We start from the raw sequence: 19,227 nt of genomic DNA, 5'->3' as shown, positions 1-19,227 counted from the left end.
CCAAAAGTATTGCAGCGCCTGCCTTTACATGCACATGAACTTTAATGGCATTCCCGTCTTAGTCTGTAGGGTTCAATATGGAGTTGGCCATCCATTGCAGCAGTAGAAAACGTCCTGCAAGCAGAATCTTTGGGGCGTGTTTGGAGCGCTGTAAAAACTGCTCCAAAAATGCCTCTGCCCATTTCAAAGCGTCTTAAAAGTGATTTGAACGCACTGCAAAACAGGTCGTTTTTTTTTTTTAAAGCGGAGTTCCACCCAAAAATGGAACTTCCACTTATCCCACTCCTCACCCCCTTACATGCCACATTTGGCATGTAATTTTTTTTGGGGGTGGAGTGGGGGCTTCAGGAGAAGGGGACTTCCTGTCCCACTTCCTCCTTCCGCCGAGGGGCTGCAAAGGAGATTAAGCTTAATCGCCTTTTGGCAGCCCCTCCCTGTAGGCGATCGCCTAGGACACGTGACAGGCCCTAGGCGATCGCCTGTCCAATCAAACAGCACAGCGCCGGGCCGCTCGCGCATGCGCAGTGCCGCTCGCGCATGCGCAGTGGGTGCCCGGCCTTGAAGCCGAAAGCTGTCACGGCCGGGTGCCCACAGTGACAATGAAGACGCCGGGGAGGGGGGGGAGAGGAGCGGAGCCCTGGCTGGCGCGTCGCTGGAGCAGGTAAGTGTCTGTTTATTAAAAGCCAGCAGCTACACTTTTTGTAGCTGCTGACTTTTAATAAACATAAATATTGGCTGGAACTCCCCTTTAAGGTCACGTTCTTATGTGACCGTAAAAAAAAAGTGACCCGCTAGTGCCCGAAAAGCGCCACTAAAGCACCGCAAAAATGACCGGCGCTTTAGCGGCTGTTTTAGTAGCGTTTAGGTTTGAAAAGGGTATAGTCTTAGTCTGTAGGGTTCAATATTAGGCAGTCCCAACCTTTGCAGCTATAACGGCTTCAACTCTTCTGGGAAGGCTGTCCACAAGGTTAAGGTGTATGTCTATGGGAATGTTTGACCGTTCTTCCAGAAGGGTGTAATGTGCTTCTTCACTATGACATCACTGTGTTCCAAGTAATTTTCCTTCCCCCTACTTCCTGCCTACATCACTTCCTGTCCCAAGCTTCATGAGCCAGCCCAACGAGTTCATTAGCATATGAATAGAGGAAGCTCAGATTCTATTTATATTTATGCTATAAAATAAACTAAAATAGCAATGCATCGTGGTGTGGCCAAAAGCTGTTAGACCTTTGCTGCCTCCCTGGTTGGTTGGTTGGTTGGTTGGTTGGTTGGTTGGTTGGTTGGTTGGTTGGGTGTGTGTGTGTGTGTGTGGGGCAGAGTCTTTTTAAATCCCTGACCCACTTATACTCCACTTCCTCTCCACCCGTTGCACTGTCTGAGCTGCTATAAAATACCTGGTCCTTTTGTGTATGGAGAAACATGTAACGACCTCATAATGCAGTACAAGAAGGATGTCAAGTCTTCACTTATGTGTAAGCTCTGCCATGGTTAGGACAGCAGAGGAATGGAGTAAGTCCAGTATAAATGGTTTGTGGATGATCTTTAAAGAGACTCTGCTGAAACTTGTTTTTTTTTTAGCTGCGCTTACACTGGGCTGTGTCAGAATGGGTAAGAGTAGCACCCGTCAGCCCTCAAATGAAAGAGGACAGAACATTTAATTTCTTTTAGACTTTAACCAAAGTGGAGAAACTTATTTACCCTATCAGAAAAGTGAATGCCCATACATCTGAGCCGAGAACATCTACTGTGTTCTGCTTGTGGACAGTATTGCCTCGTTTCCACTGAGCGGATCGGTTCGGGTCGCTTAGAATGGAACGAGTTAGAATGGTCCGGTCTATTCTGCAGAGCATTTCCACTGCAAATCGGACCATCCGGGGACCATGCAAGGTTTAGAAAAAAAGCCTAGCACATCCACCAATCAGTGAGATGTATTTGTAGGTCCGCCCTAATGGAACCGTTGCATTCTCTATGGCCCCACATCTGAAGCAGGACCCAGAATGGTCCGGTACGGTTCGCTTTTATGGCACGCTTTCATAATGGAAACACCCAAAAAAGCGTACTGAACCGATCCGCTCAGTGGAAACGAGGCATTAATGGGCCATAAAAATGAATGGAAGGGACTGTTGATTCAGGTGCTGTATGGTGCAGGTGAGGCATCTTAAGTTTGAATGGTTGTTTACTTTTGTTGAGAAATGGGGGATCCTTTGCTCAAGTTTCCTTTGAAATTGTAAAATATAATCCCAGATCTCGACCACCTTGTAGCTAATTGTGCCATCTTTGTTTGTCTTTATAGTCTGCCAGAAACCATGTCACATTACACAGATGAACCCAGATTCACCATAGAGCAGATAGACCTGCTGCAACGTCTGCGACGCACCGGAATGACCAAACATGAAATCCTACACGCGCTGGAGACGTTGGACCGCCTGGACCAAGAACACAGTGACAAATTTGGAAGGAGGTCCAGCTATGGGAGCAGCACTTATAACAGCACCAACAATGTCCCTGCCTCTTCTTCCACTGCCACCGCTTCAACACAGACCCTCCATTGTGGCATGTCCCCATCGCCCAGCAATAGCTGTGACACCTCGCCGCAACCTTGCACTACCAACCAGAACGGGAGAGAAAGCAATGAGAGGATCCCGACATCCAATGGGAAGATGTCTCCAACACGTTATCATGCCAACAGCATTGGACCAAGGTCGTATAGCTTTGAAGCATCGGAGGAGGATCTTGATGTTGATGACAAGGTGGAAGAGTTAATGAGGTCAGTAAAGTGCATGAAGCTAAAAAAAATAATAATAATAAAATATATATATATACGCTCTGTAGTGGAATTATGTGCTTACAAGATGTCTCCAACTTACAAGCCAACCTCAATGCATTGTTTAATTGAGAAGCTAATTGGTAAATATGGTTTAATGCTAAAATAATGTATACTTCTGCACTCGGTGGCTAAAAAGATGTATGCATCATACATTCTAGAACCTAGGAGGAGAACTGGGGGAGTCAATGGTGAGGTTCTGGTAGGTCAGCCTTTCTTAACCCTTTTACCCCAGAGGAACCCAACCACTTTAGCCCTGGAAGAATTGGCTACCCAATGACCAGGCCATTTTTTTGCGATTCGGCACTCCATCGCTTTAACTGACAATTGCGCAGTCGTGCGACGTGGCTCCCAAACAAAATTGACATCCTTTTTTTTTCCCCACAAATAGAGCTTTCTTCTGGTGGTATTTGATCACCTCAATATTTTTTATATAGCTATATTTTTTACTTTTTACTATAATAAATATCCCCAAAAGATATATAAAAAAAAAAAAATGTTTTTCCTCCGTTTAGGCCGATATGTATTCTTCTACATATTTTTGGGAAAAGAAAATCGCAATAAGCGTATATTGATTGGTTTGCACAAAAGTTATAGCGTCTACAAAATAGGGGATAGTTTTATGGCATTTGTTTTATTTTTTACTAGTAATGGCGGTGATCTGCGATTTTTATTGTGACTGCAATATTGCGGCGGACGCATTGGACACTTTTGACACTACTTTGGGACCATTGTCGATTATACAGCGATCAGTGCTATAAAAATGTAAATGTAAATGACACTGGCAGGGAAGGGGTTAACCACTAGGGAGTGAGGAATGGGTTAAGTGTGTCCTAGGGAGTGATTCTAACTGTGTGGGGGCTGGGCTACAAGTGACACCACAGTGATCACTGCTCCTGATGACAGGGAGCAGTAGGTCACTGTCCTGTCACTAGGCAGAACAGGGATATGTCTTGTTTACATAGGCATCTCCCCGTTCTGCCGCTCCGTGACACAATCACGGGATACCAGCGGACATCGAGTCTGCGGGTCCTGCAGGCACGGTCACAGAGCTTGCTGCGGGCGACGTGTGCTCGTCCGCTAGGCTGCAGATTCAAAGCAACGTACAGGTACGTTGCTTTGCCTGCCCGTGCCGTTATGCCGCTCCCTGACACAATCACGGGATACCAGCGGACATCGAGTCTGCGGGTCCCGCGGGCACGGTCACAGAGCTTGCTGCGGGCGACGCATGCTCGTCCGCTAGGCTGCAGATTCAAAGCAACGTACAGGTACTCTGCTTTGCCTGCCCGTGCCATTCTGCCAGACGTATTTCTGCGTGAGGCAGTCGGTTAAATAAATTTCAGGTTACATGGAATCCCTGCTAAGATTGGTCCATTGGGGTAATTACAAAAAATGCCCCTACCTGCTCGTTAACCTTACAGTCCACTAAAAAGACCACTAGTGTCATGCAACTGGTTCTTTCAAGTGGTGGTGGACCTGGTAACTTAAAGGCAGTATCTGATGGTAACGCCCATAACCACAGCTCTAGAAACCTCTGGAGAAACCCTAGTGCTCCACGGATCCCTGGTTGGGAATGACTTCAGAGATTAGACTTAATAATAGCATGCAGTGCCAAACTGCAGTTTCCAAAACAAGTAAAACCTTTTTTTGTATTAGGTTTTGTGTTACTTTTCCCCTTGTACCAAACTAATACCTCATCTGAAACATGCAGTTCAGTTTTGGGCACCAGCTCTCAAAGCATTATGGAGCACTGGATACGGTGCAGAGAAGGGCAACCAAATTGATAAGAGGCATGGAGGAGCTCAGCTATGAGGAACTGAATGTATTCTCTCTTGGGATGAGGTGATTAAGGGGGAACAAAAAAAATATAACTGAATATTAACATGTATTAGTAGCAACATCAGAGATTAATCCAGGAATTATTTGATTGCTTTGGGGGATCAGGAAGGATTTTGCTGGTGCAGCAAATTGCAATATGTTTTTATAGGTTTTTTGTTTTGTTTTTTTGCCTTCCTCTGGATCAGCCATGGGTATTGGGCTCTGTATTGAGAGGTTTTCTTTTCATGTCTTAATTTTTTTGTTTTAATTGAGCTATATGGACTTTTTTTTATTCTTTCAACCCAACTATATAACACAGGGCTCGACAAATCCCAGTCGCCAGGTCGCCATGGCGACTAGAAATAGGATCCTGGCGACTTGGCTTGGAAGGGGGGCAATCTGGTGGTGGCCGTTGGTATTACAAGTTAAGCATTACAAGTTAAACAGCAATTCTAATGTCATTTTTCACTATTTTTCACTATTTTCACTGCCATCTTCTTCCCTCTAATTAGAGCCCCCAAACATTATATATATATATTTTTTATCCTAACTCCCTAGAGAATAAAATAGCGATTGTTGCAATACTTTCTGTCACGCCGTATTTGCGCAGCGGTCTTACAAGCACACTTTTTTGGGAAAAAATTACACTTTTTTTAATTAAAAAATGAGACAACAGTAAAGTTATCCCCATTTTTTTTTAATATTATGAAAGCTAATGTTACGCCGAGTAAGTTCATACCCAACATGTCACGCTTCAAAATTGCGTCCACTCGTGGAATGCCGACAAACTTTTACCCTTTAAAATCTTCATAGGCGACGTTTAAAAAAATCTACAGGTTGCATGTTTTGAGTTACAGAGGAGGTCTAGGGCTAGAATTATTGCTCTCGCTCTACCAATCGCGGCGATACCTCACATGTGTGGTTTGAACACCGTTTACATATGCGGGCGCTGCTCACGTATGTGTTCGCTTCTGCGCGCAAGCTCGTCGGGACGGGGTGCGTTTTCTGGCTCCTAACTTTGTTAGCTGGCTCCTAGATTCCAAGCAAAGTTGTCAAACCCTGATATAACACCTCTGGGGAGGAAAGGTCTACAACAGGGGTGTCAAACTCAATTGCATTGTGGGCCGTGTTAGCCCTCAAAGGGCCGGTTGTATATGTAAGACTATATAAATGGATCATTATCTTAATAAATAATTGCCTCTTCAATTATTACTGGTTTTAGTAGGCACTTAAGACTTGCGCTGTGAAGGACAGGGGCAGACTGCACTGACACGCCTGTAGCAGATGATGCAAGTCTGAAAAGCAAGGTCGCACACCACTGGTATCAGCCACAAGAAACTTTAATGGAGACTGCTCAGACAGAACGTGGTACTGCCATAGTGTTCTGTCTCCAATAACGTTTTTTGTGGCTAATACCAGCGATGTGCGACCCTCCTTTTCAACTGGTATAACATTTTAAAAATGATAAGCAGATGTCCAGAGCACCCCATCCTCCATACATCAGATGTTAAGAGCCCCCCCCACAGAGGGAGGTCCCTGGTATAGATAGTGAAGATTGGGATGACATGTGGGATCACCCCTTTAAGCATTTGGTTTCAGCTAGAGATAGGCTGATACACTTTACATTTTTACACAGAGTCTATTTTACCCCTGCGAGGCTCTCTGTTTTATATCCGTCGGTTACCTCGGAATGCTGGAGGTGCTCCTTTTCGCCGGCTGATGCGAAACACATCTTTTGGGAATGCCCGCAGATAAAGGTATTTTGGGAGGGGGTGTTTTCTTGTCTGGGGGACATTTTGCAGGTGCCTGTTCCCTTGTCAGTATGTGTCTCTTGGGCCTGGTGGAGGAGGTGGTCCCCTCCAGGGCCATCAGAACATTGTTGAATGTCTTACTTTTTTTTTATGGAAGGGAAGGCCATTCTGCTCAAGTGGAGGTCACCTGCTTCCCCAAGTATAGCTTTCTGGAAGGGGCTTGTGAACTCCATGATGCCCTTCTACAAAGCGACGTACCTCTCCAGGGGGTGTGAGAAAAAGTTTGATGAAGTCTGGCGGGCATGGTACGATTCTGATGTTACCGCTGAGTGAGGGACGGGTGGGCATAGCTCTGATGTAGTGGGGTGGAGGGGGGGGGATGTCTCATTAATTTTTATATAATCATTCCCCTGGTTGGGTGTGCGCTATCCGCTGGGGTTTCTAGTTCATTACTATGTTTGTTTCTGTGCTTACCAATGCTTATTTGGGTCTACTGAATTGTGTACCTGGTTCTCTTTTCCTTGGTACTGTTGCCCGGGGTGGTGGTGGTGAACTGAGTTTTGGGGTTATTGGGAGGAGGGGGGTGGTATGTTAGCAGTCAGATACCTATGTTAGGTAGATTGCTTATGTTCTGACCATGTTGGTCGTGGAGAGACCTGGTGTTGTGCCACGGTACTCTCCTTTTTCAATGTTTGTATGTCTTGTTTGCAAATACTTCAATAAAAATAATTTTTCAAAATCAAAAAGAGCACCCCCACCCTCCCTTACATTACCGTGCACCACCCTCCCTTACATTGCCGTGCACCACCCTCACCTTGTGCTGCTGCCGGGGAAAAGCATGGGCAGAGCTGGGAAGCAACAGTGGAAAAAAAACAAAACGTATATACTCGAGTATAAGCCGACCTGAATATAAGCCGAGGCACCTAATTTTACCATAAAAAAACTGGGACAACGTATTGACTCGAGTATAAACCTAGGGTGAGAAATGTAGCAGCCTACTGTAAATGGAAAAGGGGGTCAACAATGCCCGTCTGCAGGCCTGGCTGTGCCCGTCTGCAGGCCTGGCTGTGCCCGTCTGCAGGCCTGGCTGTGCCCGTCTGCAGGCCTCGCTGTGCCCGTCTGCAGGCCTCGCTGTGCCCGTCTGCAGGCCTCGCTGTGCCCGTCTGCAGGCCTCGCTGTGCCCGTCTGCAGGCCACGCTGTGCCCGTCTGCAGGCCTCGCTGTGCCCGTCTGCAGGCCTCGCTGTGCCCGTCTGCAGGCCTCGCTGTGCCCGTCTGCAGGCCTCGCTGTGCCCGTCTGCAGGCCTCGCTGTGCCCGTCTGCAGGCCTCGCTGTGCCCGTCTGCAGGCCTCGCTGTGCCCGTCTGCAGGCCTCGCTGTGCCCGTCTGCAGGCCTCGCTGTGCCCGTCTGCAGGCCTCGCTGTGCCCGTCTGCAGGCCTCGCTGTGCCCGTCTGCAGGCCTCGCTGTGCCCGTCTGCAGGCCTCGCTGTGCCCGTCTGCAGGCCTCGCTGTGCCCGTCTGCAGGCCTCGCTGTGCCCGTCTGCAGGCCTCGCTGTGCCCGTCTGCAGGCCTCGCTGTGCCCGTCTGCAGGCCTCGCTGTGCCCGTCTGCAGGCCTCGCTGTGCCCGTCTGCAGGCCTCGCTGTGCCCGTCTGCAGGCCTCGCTGTGCCCGTCTGCAGGCCTCGCTGTGCCCGTCTGCAGGCCTCGCTGTGCCCGTCTGCAGGCCTCGCTGTGCCCGTCTGCAGTCTTGTGTACCTGATCTCCAGAACACTGGCTGTGACGTGCAGTCAGTCTAGTTTGTGGCCATCCAGTGTAACAAAGCCCCGCCTCCCCCTCACCCGCGTCCGTGACGAAACACTGAGTCAGTGTTCCGCCTATCACGGACGAAGAAGAGGAGGAGACGGGCTTTGTTACACTGGACGGCCGCCAACTAGACTGCAAGTCACAGCGCTGGGCGATCTGGCGCATGAGGCTGCAGATGGACACAGTGAGACTCGAGTATAAGCCGAGGGGGGCATTTTCAGCACAAAAAATGTGCTGAAAAACTCGGCTTATACTCGAGTATATACAGTAACTGTAAGCGCAGAAACAGTGCAACACTGAACATATAGGTAGGCAATAAACAAATAATCATATTAGTCCATAAAAGGTCAATAATCAATGGCTGGTGGCAGCAGCTGTCCTCAGCTCTGTAAACAGGATGAAACAAGGGGAAACGCAGGAAGCGCCACCTCAGTGTAGCATTAAAACACAATTTATTGGCAAGGTAAGCCATATCTCTTACAAGATAAAGATTAAAAACATGCTCATCTGTATGTGGTTTTATCTCCTGTCGTCCAAGGCAAGCATCCACGCATTGTAGAGGTGGCAGGGGGTCCGCTGTCAGTCCTGTGGCCACCAGGAAGCCAGCCGGAACCAGCGTGGAGTGCAAGGAAGTGACGTCACAGGAAGCGGGGAAGCATCAGGGAGAGAAACCATGCTAAACAGGCAGAATGGACAGGCCGGGGAGCAGAAAGTGCACAGTCTAGGGGAGGAAAAGAGGAGGGCTGGAATCCACTGGTGGAGTCGGCTGAATGCTGAGACCAGGGGAGGCAGAGATGAGGGGGTGCTATTGCTGCACGGAGAGGTACAGGGTTTGTAAAAGAAGTTCTGTCCTCATGACTACTGGGACGAGGCAGGAGCAGAGACTAGATTGCTCGCCGCTGCATGGTGAAGTGCCAGATCTGGTAAAGGAGTTCTGCCGTCCTGTCTGCTGCCGACTGGTGGGACAATGTGAGGGCAGAGACAATGGGGGTGCCGCAGCTGCAGGAGAGGTGCGAGTGCTACATGAAATGGTTTGTTGGGCCGGATTCGGCCCGATGGTCTCGTGTTTGACACATGCTCTAGAACAGTGGTTCTCAACCTTCTAGTGCCGTGACCCCCAAGTTGTGGGGACCCCTAAAAGTAAAATTATTTTTGTAGCGTGGGTTGTCGGCACCCAAGGCATGACATGTAATTTGCGCCTAAACCACAGACATTTAGCGCTCCCTGAGTCCTTTTAATGGCAACTATAATCGCACTCACTGTATCTCCGACTTCACTGTGTCTCTGACTTTGTGGTGTCTCGTAGCAGTGACACTTATGCTGAAATCAGGAGATGGGGTCTCCTCCAGCCTCTCCCACTTCACATTCCTCACCAGTCAGCGGACCTCGAGTCTCTGCCCCCCTGCCATGCTGTGAACTGAATGGGCGCCTGCAAAGAGGCTGAGTGGGTGTCCGCGAGCTCCAGGAACAGCCCAGCTGGGCAGCCACAGACTCCAGGAACAGCCCAGCTGGGCAGCCACAGACTCCAGGAACAGCCCAGCTGGGCAGCCACAGACTCCAGGGACAGCCCTGCTGGGTGGCCGCAAAAAGGCTGGGAGAGTGGTGCGGGCTTCAGGAATATCCCAGGATTCGGTGACCCCTGGCAAATTATCATTTGACTCCCGAGGGGGTCCCGACCCCCAGGTTGAAAAGCTCACACTGTGCAGTGAAATCAGAGTAAGTAGTGCCAGTAGAGGGGAGGAGCCTGTACAATGGTGCAAGACTGAAGTTGCCCTTTGAGTGTTTAGTCAGTAAAGCTGCTCCATCCTTTGGTTAGAGTTTAGCGCTGGTTGGAGAGTGTAAATCTATCTGCTAAACAAATACATTAGTTTCTTCACTCAAACACTGTAATTGGTTCTGAAATTTCTCATTTCATTTTAATTAGGAAACCGATTAAAATTCTGTTGTGGCCTTTAATTTCAGCTGTATATCTTCCATTGTTTAATTAAGTGCTCCCTCTTCACCGAACCTAGCGGCTCACCCGGCTCAATACGGGAACGAAAGCACACTGCTGACTTCAGTGGCTTTTTCTGGTTCTAGCGACACAACGAACGACTCTGCATTCCGCGTGTCATAATTAATATATTGTAATTACAAGACTTTAAATATTTCACTCTGACAGCAAAGCTCTTTTCTGTAAATTGAAATACAGGCTAAAATAGATTTAATTCTATTAAGGTGTCAAGGGGTGACTATTGACGAGAATTAAACCTGCATAGGTTATACGTATATATAGACTGTTTAATGCTTTGCACTGCTTAAAATGTTTTAGGTTTAAGCTAAAAAAATTTATCAACTTTTGCCTTCCCTGATTCCTCATTACCTTGCTCACTTCCTACATCAACTGAGGTCATATTTGGCATGAATTGGAGTGATCGGAGATTCAAAGGTGCAGGAATTTGGAGTGATCTGAGGAGTGAACATGCTGTAATTGGGGTGATTTGAGATGTTAAAGTGCAGGAATGGAGGCTGTTCTGAGACACGAAGGTGCAGAAACTGGTCAGTGGCTGTTTTGATGTGTGAAGGTGCAAGAATTGGGGCTCATCTGAGGTGTGATGGTGTAGGAACTAGGGCTGGTCGGAGACCAGATGGTGTGGGAGCTGGGGTTGCTCCGAGGCCTGAAGGTGCGGGAGCTGGGGTTGCTCCGAGACCTGAAGGTGCGGGAGCTGGAGTTGCTCTGAGACCTGAAGGTGCGGGAGCTGGGGTTGCTCTGAGACCTGAAGGTGCGGGAGCTGGGGTTGCTCTGAGACCTGAAGGTGCGGGAGCTGGGGTTGCTCTGAGACCTGAAGGTGCGGGAGCTGGGGTTGCTCTGAGACCTGAAGGTGCGGGAGCTGGGGTTGCTCTGAGGCCTGAAGGTGCGGGAGCTGGGGTTGCTCTGAGACCTGAAGGTGCGGGAGCTGGGGTTGCTCTGAGACCTGAAGGTGCGGGAGCTGGGGTTGCTCTGAGACCTGAAGGTGCGGGAGCTGAGGTTGCTCTGAGACCTGAAGGTGTGGGAGCTGAGGTTTCTTTGAGACCTGAAGGTGCAGGAGCTGGGGTTGCTCTGAGACCTGAAGGTGCGGGAGCTGGGGTTGCTCTGAGACCTGAAGGTGCGGGAGCTGGGGTTGCTCTGAGACCTGAAGGTGCGGGAGCTGGGGTTGCTCTGAGACCTGAAGGTGCGGGAGCTGGGGTTGCTCTGAGACCTGAAGGTGCGGGAGCTGGGGTTTCTCTGAGGTGTGAAGGTGCAGGAACTTGGACTAGTCTGAGGCCTGAAGGTGCAGGACTTGGGGCTGATCTGTTTTAAACTGCAGGAACTGAGGCTGCTCCTAGGTCTGAAGGTGCAGGAATTGGGTGATCTGAGGCAATAAAGGTGAAGGAACTGTGATGTGAAGTTGCAGGATCTTGGGGTTGATCTGCGGTATGGTGGTGCAGGGATTGGGGTTGATCTGGGGTGTGAAGGTGCAGGAGCTAGGACAGTTGTAAGGTGTGAAGGTGCAGGAATTTGGGGTTGATCTGAGGTCTACTGCATACTGTTGTTCAATGGACACTGGTTGTCTAAAGTTTATAAATTGATGCTGAATGTGGAAAAGCTTGCTAACCCCAGTAATATGCCTGAAGCAATTCTGTTGCTTAATGAAAATACAATTCAGGCGCCATCCTACAGGAAACAACCTTCGGCATGTCAGGAGAAGGGTTTCACATGCAATCTGTCAAAGACCCACACACACATCTGTCACACACACATCCATCATCATCACCACCACTCCACTAGGAGCTTTAAGGAAAAGGGCCCAGAACCTATGTATGGTGAGTGCCAGGTTGCCATTTGACCATGCGGGCAAATCAGCTTAGGTTACTGATTTGAAGGGTCACTTCGCCAAACATGTTTCTCATGCGTTGTCTATTGTCTTGAATTATCCATCGACTTCTTATGTCTCTTGGGGACTTTATCCGTGATACCTCCCTGCTGGTATTGGAATCATTTCCACTTCCCTGTCCAGTCTGATGATACATGTGTCCATGTACACATCGGTCAACTCATCCCATCACTTGCTTCTCAATTTGTCCGATCGGATTTCCATCTGACAAATCCGTGGATTTTTGTCCAAAGGGCGTTGGCCGTGAACTTGTTCTACATACAGACGGCAGAACCTTTTCAGCCAACATTCACGAAACTATGTGGTTTCTCAGCTCTTTAGTGCCACCCTTTGGGCAACGTTTGCTAATGTCTGATGGTTCACATTGGTTTGGGGCATGCGTGTTTGTACTTTGGATTTCAGGACTTTGCAGGCAACACAGACAGGAATAACGAAAAAATACTTTATTAAAAAATAGGATATACACAAAGACGGCACCATATACAAAATTAAGAAACCATACAGGGTAGAGAGTACGAAATAATGTCCCCTGTGCATCTACGCATTTCGCCGCAAGGCTTCTTCAGGATGGACAAGAGAAGACAATACTGGAAAGTAAATTTCACTATCTTAAAATAATCTAAACCAACATGTATAGCACAGGCTATCTCCCAGGGGCAAATACTGTTATGCCACCGCCATACTGTGTTGGCTTGATTGATCCAGAGGGCTACCTATTATTATTATTATTATTATTATTATTATTATTATTATTATTATTATTATTGTGTGATCTTCTGAATCCAGGATTTTAGTACCTCTGTTATGGTACAGACGGAGCATATGAGTCTCCAATATTCCTGTTTGTGGATTGCGCCTCGACTAATGCCTTCATGTTTATGAACTAAACCGCTTCTGTATGCTAATTGGGTGGCACTCCAGAGGGATTCTTTGCATTTCTTGAGCCTGTGGAGATCTTTTTCTGGCCACTCCTTTACTTGTTTATGGAATTTCCCTACCTGTAAAATTCCCGACATATGGATATTCCTATGCCTATATGGTTCGGATTATTTTAAGATGGTAAAATTTACTTTCCACTATTGTCTTCTCTTGTCCGTCCTGAAAAAGCCTCACAGCGAAACGCGTAGACGCACAGGGGACATTATTTCATACTCTCTACCCTGTATGGTTTCTTAATTTTGTATATGGTGCTGTTTTTGTGTATATCCTATTTTTTAATAAAGTATTTTTTCGTTATTCCTGTCTGTGTTGCCTGCAAAGTCCCCGACCACTTTTCAGAGTAATTTTCTTTTTCTCCCAAATTTACGGATGTGGCATTTGTGAGTGCTTTCCCCTTTCCCTACATTGTTATTCTACAGGGTGTGCCATTTATATGGATACACCTTAATAAAATGGGAATGGTTGGTGATATTAACTTCCTGTTTGTGGCACATTAGTATATGTGAGGGGGGGAAACTTTTCAAGATGGGTGGTGACCATGGCGGCCATTTTGAAGTCAGCCATTTTGAATCCAACTTTTGTTTTTTCAATAGGAAGAGGGTCATGTGACACATCAAACTTATAGGGAATTTCACAAGAAAAACAATGATGTGCTTGGTTTTAATGTTTTAATGTAACTTTATTCTTTCATGAGTTATTTACAAGTTTCTGACCACTTATAAAATGTGTTCAATGTGCTCTCCAGTGACATGCGGCGAGTGCTAGGCTGTGGGCTCTTGCTGAATGAAGCTAGGACAGCCACTGATGTTTCTTCATTAGACCCCTTTCACACTGGATACGCCTATAGCGGAGCGTTAAAATCGCGGTAAAACACTGATCTTTTACTGCTAATTTACCGCAATTTTAACGCCCTGCTTGTGAAATTCCCTATAAGTTTGATGTGTCACATGACCCTCTTCCTATTGAAAAAACAGGAAGTTAATATCACCCAACATTCCCATTTTATTAAGGTGTATCCATATAAATGGCCCACCCTGTACTTTGGATTTTAGTCCGATGGACTTGTGTACACACGCTCAGATAATCCGACGGAACACATTTGTTGCCCGACAATTTGAGAGCATGACCATCCAACATTTGTCGTCGGACATTCCGACAATTATCCGATGAAGCGTACAGACGGTCGGATTATCCTACAAAACATGTCCGTCACACAATTGTTGTCGGAATATCCGATCGTGTGTACGGGCCCTAAGGGGGCCAGGGAATGAGCGTTTCCCCTTGTTATCAACAGAGAGGCTGCAAAAAGTTGATCAATCGCCTGCCGTAATTCTCTTAGGAGCATTGGCTCCAAGGGTATGTAGTAGATTACAAAAAAAAAAATCTACAAAAAAATGAATAAAAATTCTGTTGCTCAGCTTATTGAAAAAAAAAGAAATATAGATTTAAAGGTTCCCATGTATCTTGAGTTCTTTGCAGTTTGTAAAGTTTTGATGGACTGTCATCAATCAATTACCGAGTCTCAATAACCTGTCTGGCTTGCTGGCTGAGGTATTAGATTTATGTGTGCTTTTTGTGTGTGCTATGTAATGATCTCTATGATTTATTGCCTGATATTCTACTGACGCAGCTCATAATGTAAAATCTGCAGTTTTAGAGATTTTTTATTTTTAATATTCCTGATTTCTTGAAAAGCTTTTTTTTTTCTTCTCCCCTTTTTTTACTTTAAGCGTATGTCCTTACAGGGATTGGTGGACACATTTAGGGGTAGATTCACGTAGATCGGCGTTTCTTTGTGTGGGCGTAACGTATCCTATTTACGTTACGCCTCCGCAACTTTTACAGGCAAGTGGCGTATTCTTAAAAGAAAGTTGCGGCGGCGTAGCGTAAATAGGCCGGCGTAAGCCTGCCTAATTCAAATTGTGAAGAGGTGGGCATGTGTTAAATCTTGGTGGGCGTGTGTTAAATCTTCACAATTTGCCCAATTCAAATTGTGAAGAGGTGGGCGTGTGTTATGTAAATCAGGCTTGACCCGACGTGATTGACGTTTTTCCCGAACGGCGCATGCGCCGTCCGTGGAATTTCCCAGTGTGCATTGCTCCAAAGTACGCCGCAAGGACGTCATTGGTTTCGACATGAACGTAAATGACGTCCAGCCCCATTCACGGGCGAATTACGCAAACAACGTAAAAAATTCAAAATTCAACGCGGGAACGACGGCCATACTTAATATTGGTACGCCGCACTTACGCCACCATATAGCAGGGGTAACTTTACGCCGGGAAAAGCCTAACGTAAACGGCGTAACTTTACTGCGTCGGCCGGGCGTACGTTCGTGAATTTGCGTATATAGCTGATTTACATATTTCGACGCGTAAATCAGCGTACATGCCCCTAGCGGCCAGCGTAAATATGCAGTTACGATCCGACGGCGTAAGAGACTTACGCCAGTTGGATCCAATGGAAATCTATGCGTAACTGATTCTATGAATCAGGCGCATAGATACGACCGGCCAGACTCAGAGATACGACATTGTATCTCCTCTGAGAATCTGACCCTTAATGTGGAATTCAATAGCCAGGCTGAGCTGAAGAGTGCTCACAAGAAGTCCTTACATTCTGGCAATTTTGGTGTAGAACAGGGATTTGCAATTAGCAGACCTCCAGCTGTTGCAGAACAAGTCCCATGAGGCATAGCAAGACTCTGACAGCCGCAAGCATGACACCCAGAGGCATGATGGGACTTGTAGTTTTGCAACAGCTAGACGTCCGCTAATTGCATATCACACTGATGCCCAACCACATGCAGCTCTTGGGCACTTAAAGAGGAGGTTTACCCTAAATTTCATGTTTGTCTAAATCTAACCACTAGCCATCGTTTAAGCACAATCCGTTTTTTATTTTTTATGCGATTCCTTACCTTTGTAATGCCGCATTTAGTGTTGTGTCAGTCATCCATTCCCCGCAGGAGTGGGCGTGTATTATCGTTTCCCCGACAAGCGCTATGTCTCCTGGGAGTGAGTGATGAGAATCCCAGGAGACGCGCTGTACTGTAATCCGGCGATATCTCGCGGGTCACGTGATTCGGCAACTGTGCAGTGTTGACGGCAACGCTCGCCGTCAACACTGCACATGCGCGGGATAGAGCGGTGAATGCTGGGACGTCAGCATTCACCGTATCCCGGAAGGACATCCTGGTGGGCTTCAGAGTGCCCACAATCAAGATGGAAAAAACGTCCATCTATGAATTTTATAAAGTATCGTTTGTGGGACAAAAACAATGCTGGCGGCTACACGATTGGGACACACGAGTTAAGAGCGCCAGAAGGATCAAAAAGAAAAATGAAAACCCGCGGAGAGGCCCAAGGTGCAGTCCTTGGGCCTCTCCAGACAATATTCTGTATATTGATTATTTGAAGGATTACAAAAAAGAAGAGTATTGCAGAAAAATATCCTACCATAGTACGGACTTTATTGGCACCCACATGAGACGGACCGTATTTATTTCTAGTAAAAAAAACTCCAATGTGTGTACAAATATTAAAGCCATGCTGTCCTCAAGAAGCCACATCTGGGTCTAAAAATGAATATACCCCAATCATGCCAGAACAGTACCACCTATATATAATGTAGCCTATATAATATAGGTCAAGGTGTATGAGTCCCACCCAAGGGTCAAAATGTTAAGCTAACTACTTGGCTTCTTCAGTGGTGTATCACATTATGTAAAATGGTGGGATTCCGGCACGCTAACAAGTCTGGTGAGTGGATATAAAGGGAATAGGTCCTCAGGTGTTCAAAAACGTACTTGTGTATAGTAGGGTAATCTACCATCCAATGCCATGGTATTATTGGATCTCCATATGGAATATCAAAAACTGGGTCCAAAATTAAAATGTTTGGAAACTTATTTTGCTGCAAGGTGGCCATACACAGTAGTTCCTAGAGAACCTTCCAGTTTAGTCTCTCCATGACACCATATGCTCACTAACCCTTGCTTGTAATTCTAAAGGCAATATTGAAGAATAGCCAGACGGCAGACGCCCTCCAAAGAGATAAAGGGATCTTCTGGATAGGTAATGCCGCCATGACTTTATCTTTACCTTTTATATACTGGAAGGTTTAGTTCATCTTTTAAGGACAAAGTCCTCACTGCAGTGTACTTTGTGGTCCCCATCTTCTGCCACCCTCTCTAGTCAGTATTATGGTCCGACACTTTGAAACATGTCTATAAAGCACCAAAGACTGTGTAACCGCGCAATGCGTGTAGAGGTGAGTACCCATTGGTCAGCACTGGCTACGTGACCATAGTGTTGTCATTGAGATTTCTCTATACGCCATGCGTAATCCATGTCTCCTGCGCTTTCAGCCTCTTGGTATAATGCATCTTGGTAAACCTGTTTCCCGTATAAGTAAACGGACATGACCACCATGCTTGCGTGCTTACATCCTCGACCAACTGGCCAACTCCTGGGAGTAATCTTTATTTATACAACAAAAGAGCTTGATGGTTTCACAATCAACCAATCAAGCACAGGCATTCCTTCAAACCGGAGGGGTTGTACTACAACCAATGAACAATGACTAGGGGAGTCTTATGGGCGTGTCTAAGTGGGGGCAGTGTGTACGATTTCCTGTCCCCTGTACCTGGAAGCCATGATCTCCAGTAAACGGGAAGCTGTATGGCTTGAAATCGTGAACCCTGTCTCCGACCATAACAATTCAAAGGCTCCCTGTTTTACCTTTGGCATGACTCTGTATTGTGCGTTGTTCAGAGAACAACGCATACCCAGATTATACTACCATTCCTGTGAATGGGAGATTATCTGCAGGTACACGCTACGGTCCCGCCATGTGTTGATCAGGCACACAGAGATACAAGAGCGTACATCCCCTAACCGACAATGTCTTTGCAGAGTGAACACAGCCCCCTCAGACGATAGTGCTGTGCGTCTCACAGGGGCCCATATCCCCACTCTGCAAACACTTCTCTGCATCCTCAAGAAGCTTTTCACTACTAGACGAATCTCAACCAGCGTCAGTCTGCCCCAGTCAGCTCGTTTGAGCGGGCTGCGGGAGAACTAACCCTGGGAGACACTATGACAGTAATACATATTAAACACATCTTCATAAAATTTCCACAACAGTGTGAATTCTTTTGAGGCTCCTTAGCATAGCGGAACAAAGATGAGATTCTAATTGGTCCTATGACAGTGCAAAGCCCTGCCACTGTGGAAAAATGTAGGAGAAAATGGCACCGGATTTGTATTAAGGGTTGATGGGAAGTGCAAGGCAATCGTTTCTGAGCAGAGAAAGCTGTGTTTTTTGGGGGTTTTTTCGGGTACTGTAGCAGCAGATTGGGGCCTGAAGCTTGAAGGTTCCAAAGTGAATAGGGTGGGGACAAAGCCTTCAATTCTGTGTCTGGATTTTACCAGGTACCTGCAACCTTTTTGTAAGTACACAGGTGTGCAGGGTTGTTATATACTCAAGCCTGAAGATAGCTCAGCCCAGTTTGGAGGCAGAAGGTTTGGCCCAAGGGTCAGAGGACCCTCAGACAAAACAGAAGGTCCCATCCAGAGGTCGGAGAAGCCCCAGGCAGGAGTCGAGAGACAGAAAGTCTCACTAGGGCTTCAGAGGAGCCCCAGACAGGAGTCAAGAGACAGAAGGTCTCACCTAGGGGTCAAAAGAACCCCAAACAGAAGTCAAGAGACAGAAGGTCTCACCCAGGGGTCAGAGGAGCCCCAGATGGGAGACGGGAGAGCCCGTTGCTTTCTAGAAATCAGGTGGGCTCCTATTGGGGTATCAGGAGATCACTTATCTAGAGGCCAGGAGCGGGCCATGCAGCAGGGCGCTGTGACTAAAGGCTAAGCGAGCCAAAGGAACCGGGGGGGAGCTGGAATACACAATCGGAGGGACTGGTAAGAAGAGCAGCGATTCTGCTGACGGGGGGGCCAGGTGGCTTGGTATTTTTTGGTGGACTGTTAATGGTGGAAATCCCTGCATGGGAAATGGATGTTTATGTGAACTTTCTGTTCTGTTTAATAAAAGTTAGCTACCATGCCCTAAAATACAGTTTGGACTGGCGCAACTCATTGGAAAATGCATCTACCACAAGAGTATAATCACCCCTATACCACAGTCAGGTGGGCAGTGTAAACCAATCAGTGCTCACCATTGCAAGCCGGAGAACCTCGGAAATGGGC

General features: G+C 47.1%; 1 protein-coding gene across 7 annotated transcripts in view; it reads left to right on the top strand.

The window, feature by feature from the left end:
* HMBOX1 (homeobox containing 1) overlaps positions 1-19,227 on the top strand; it is a 199,490-nt gene that overhangs the window by 122,516 nt on the left and 57,747 nt on the right. For all 7 annotated transcript variants that reach the window (XM_040348107.1, XM_040348103.1, XM_040348106.1 and 4 more), the window contains one exon: positions 2,294-2,767. In XM_040348107.1, coding sequence (XP_040204041.1) covers positions 2,294-2,767 — 474 coding nt within the window. The remainder of the gene's footprint in view (positions 1-2,293; positions 2,768-19,227) is intronic.

Source organism: Rana temporaria, chromosome 4, assembly GCF_905171775.1.
Source record: "Rana temporaria chromosome 4, aRanTem1.1, whole genome shotgun sequence".
In the NCBI taxonomy this organism is placed as follows: Eukaryota; Metazoa; Chordata; class Amphibia; order Anura; family Ranidae; genus Rana; species Rana temporaria.
The sequence above is the reverse complement of the archived record's forward strand: the minus strand, read 5'-3'. Positions and strand labels throughout refer to the sequence as shown.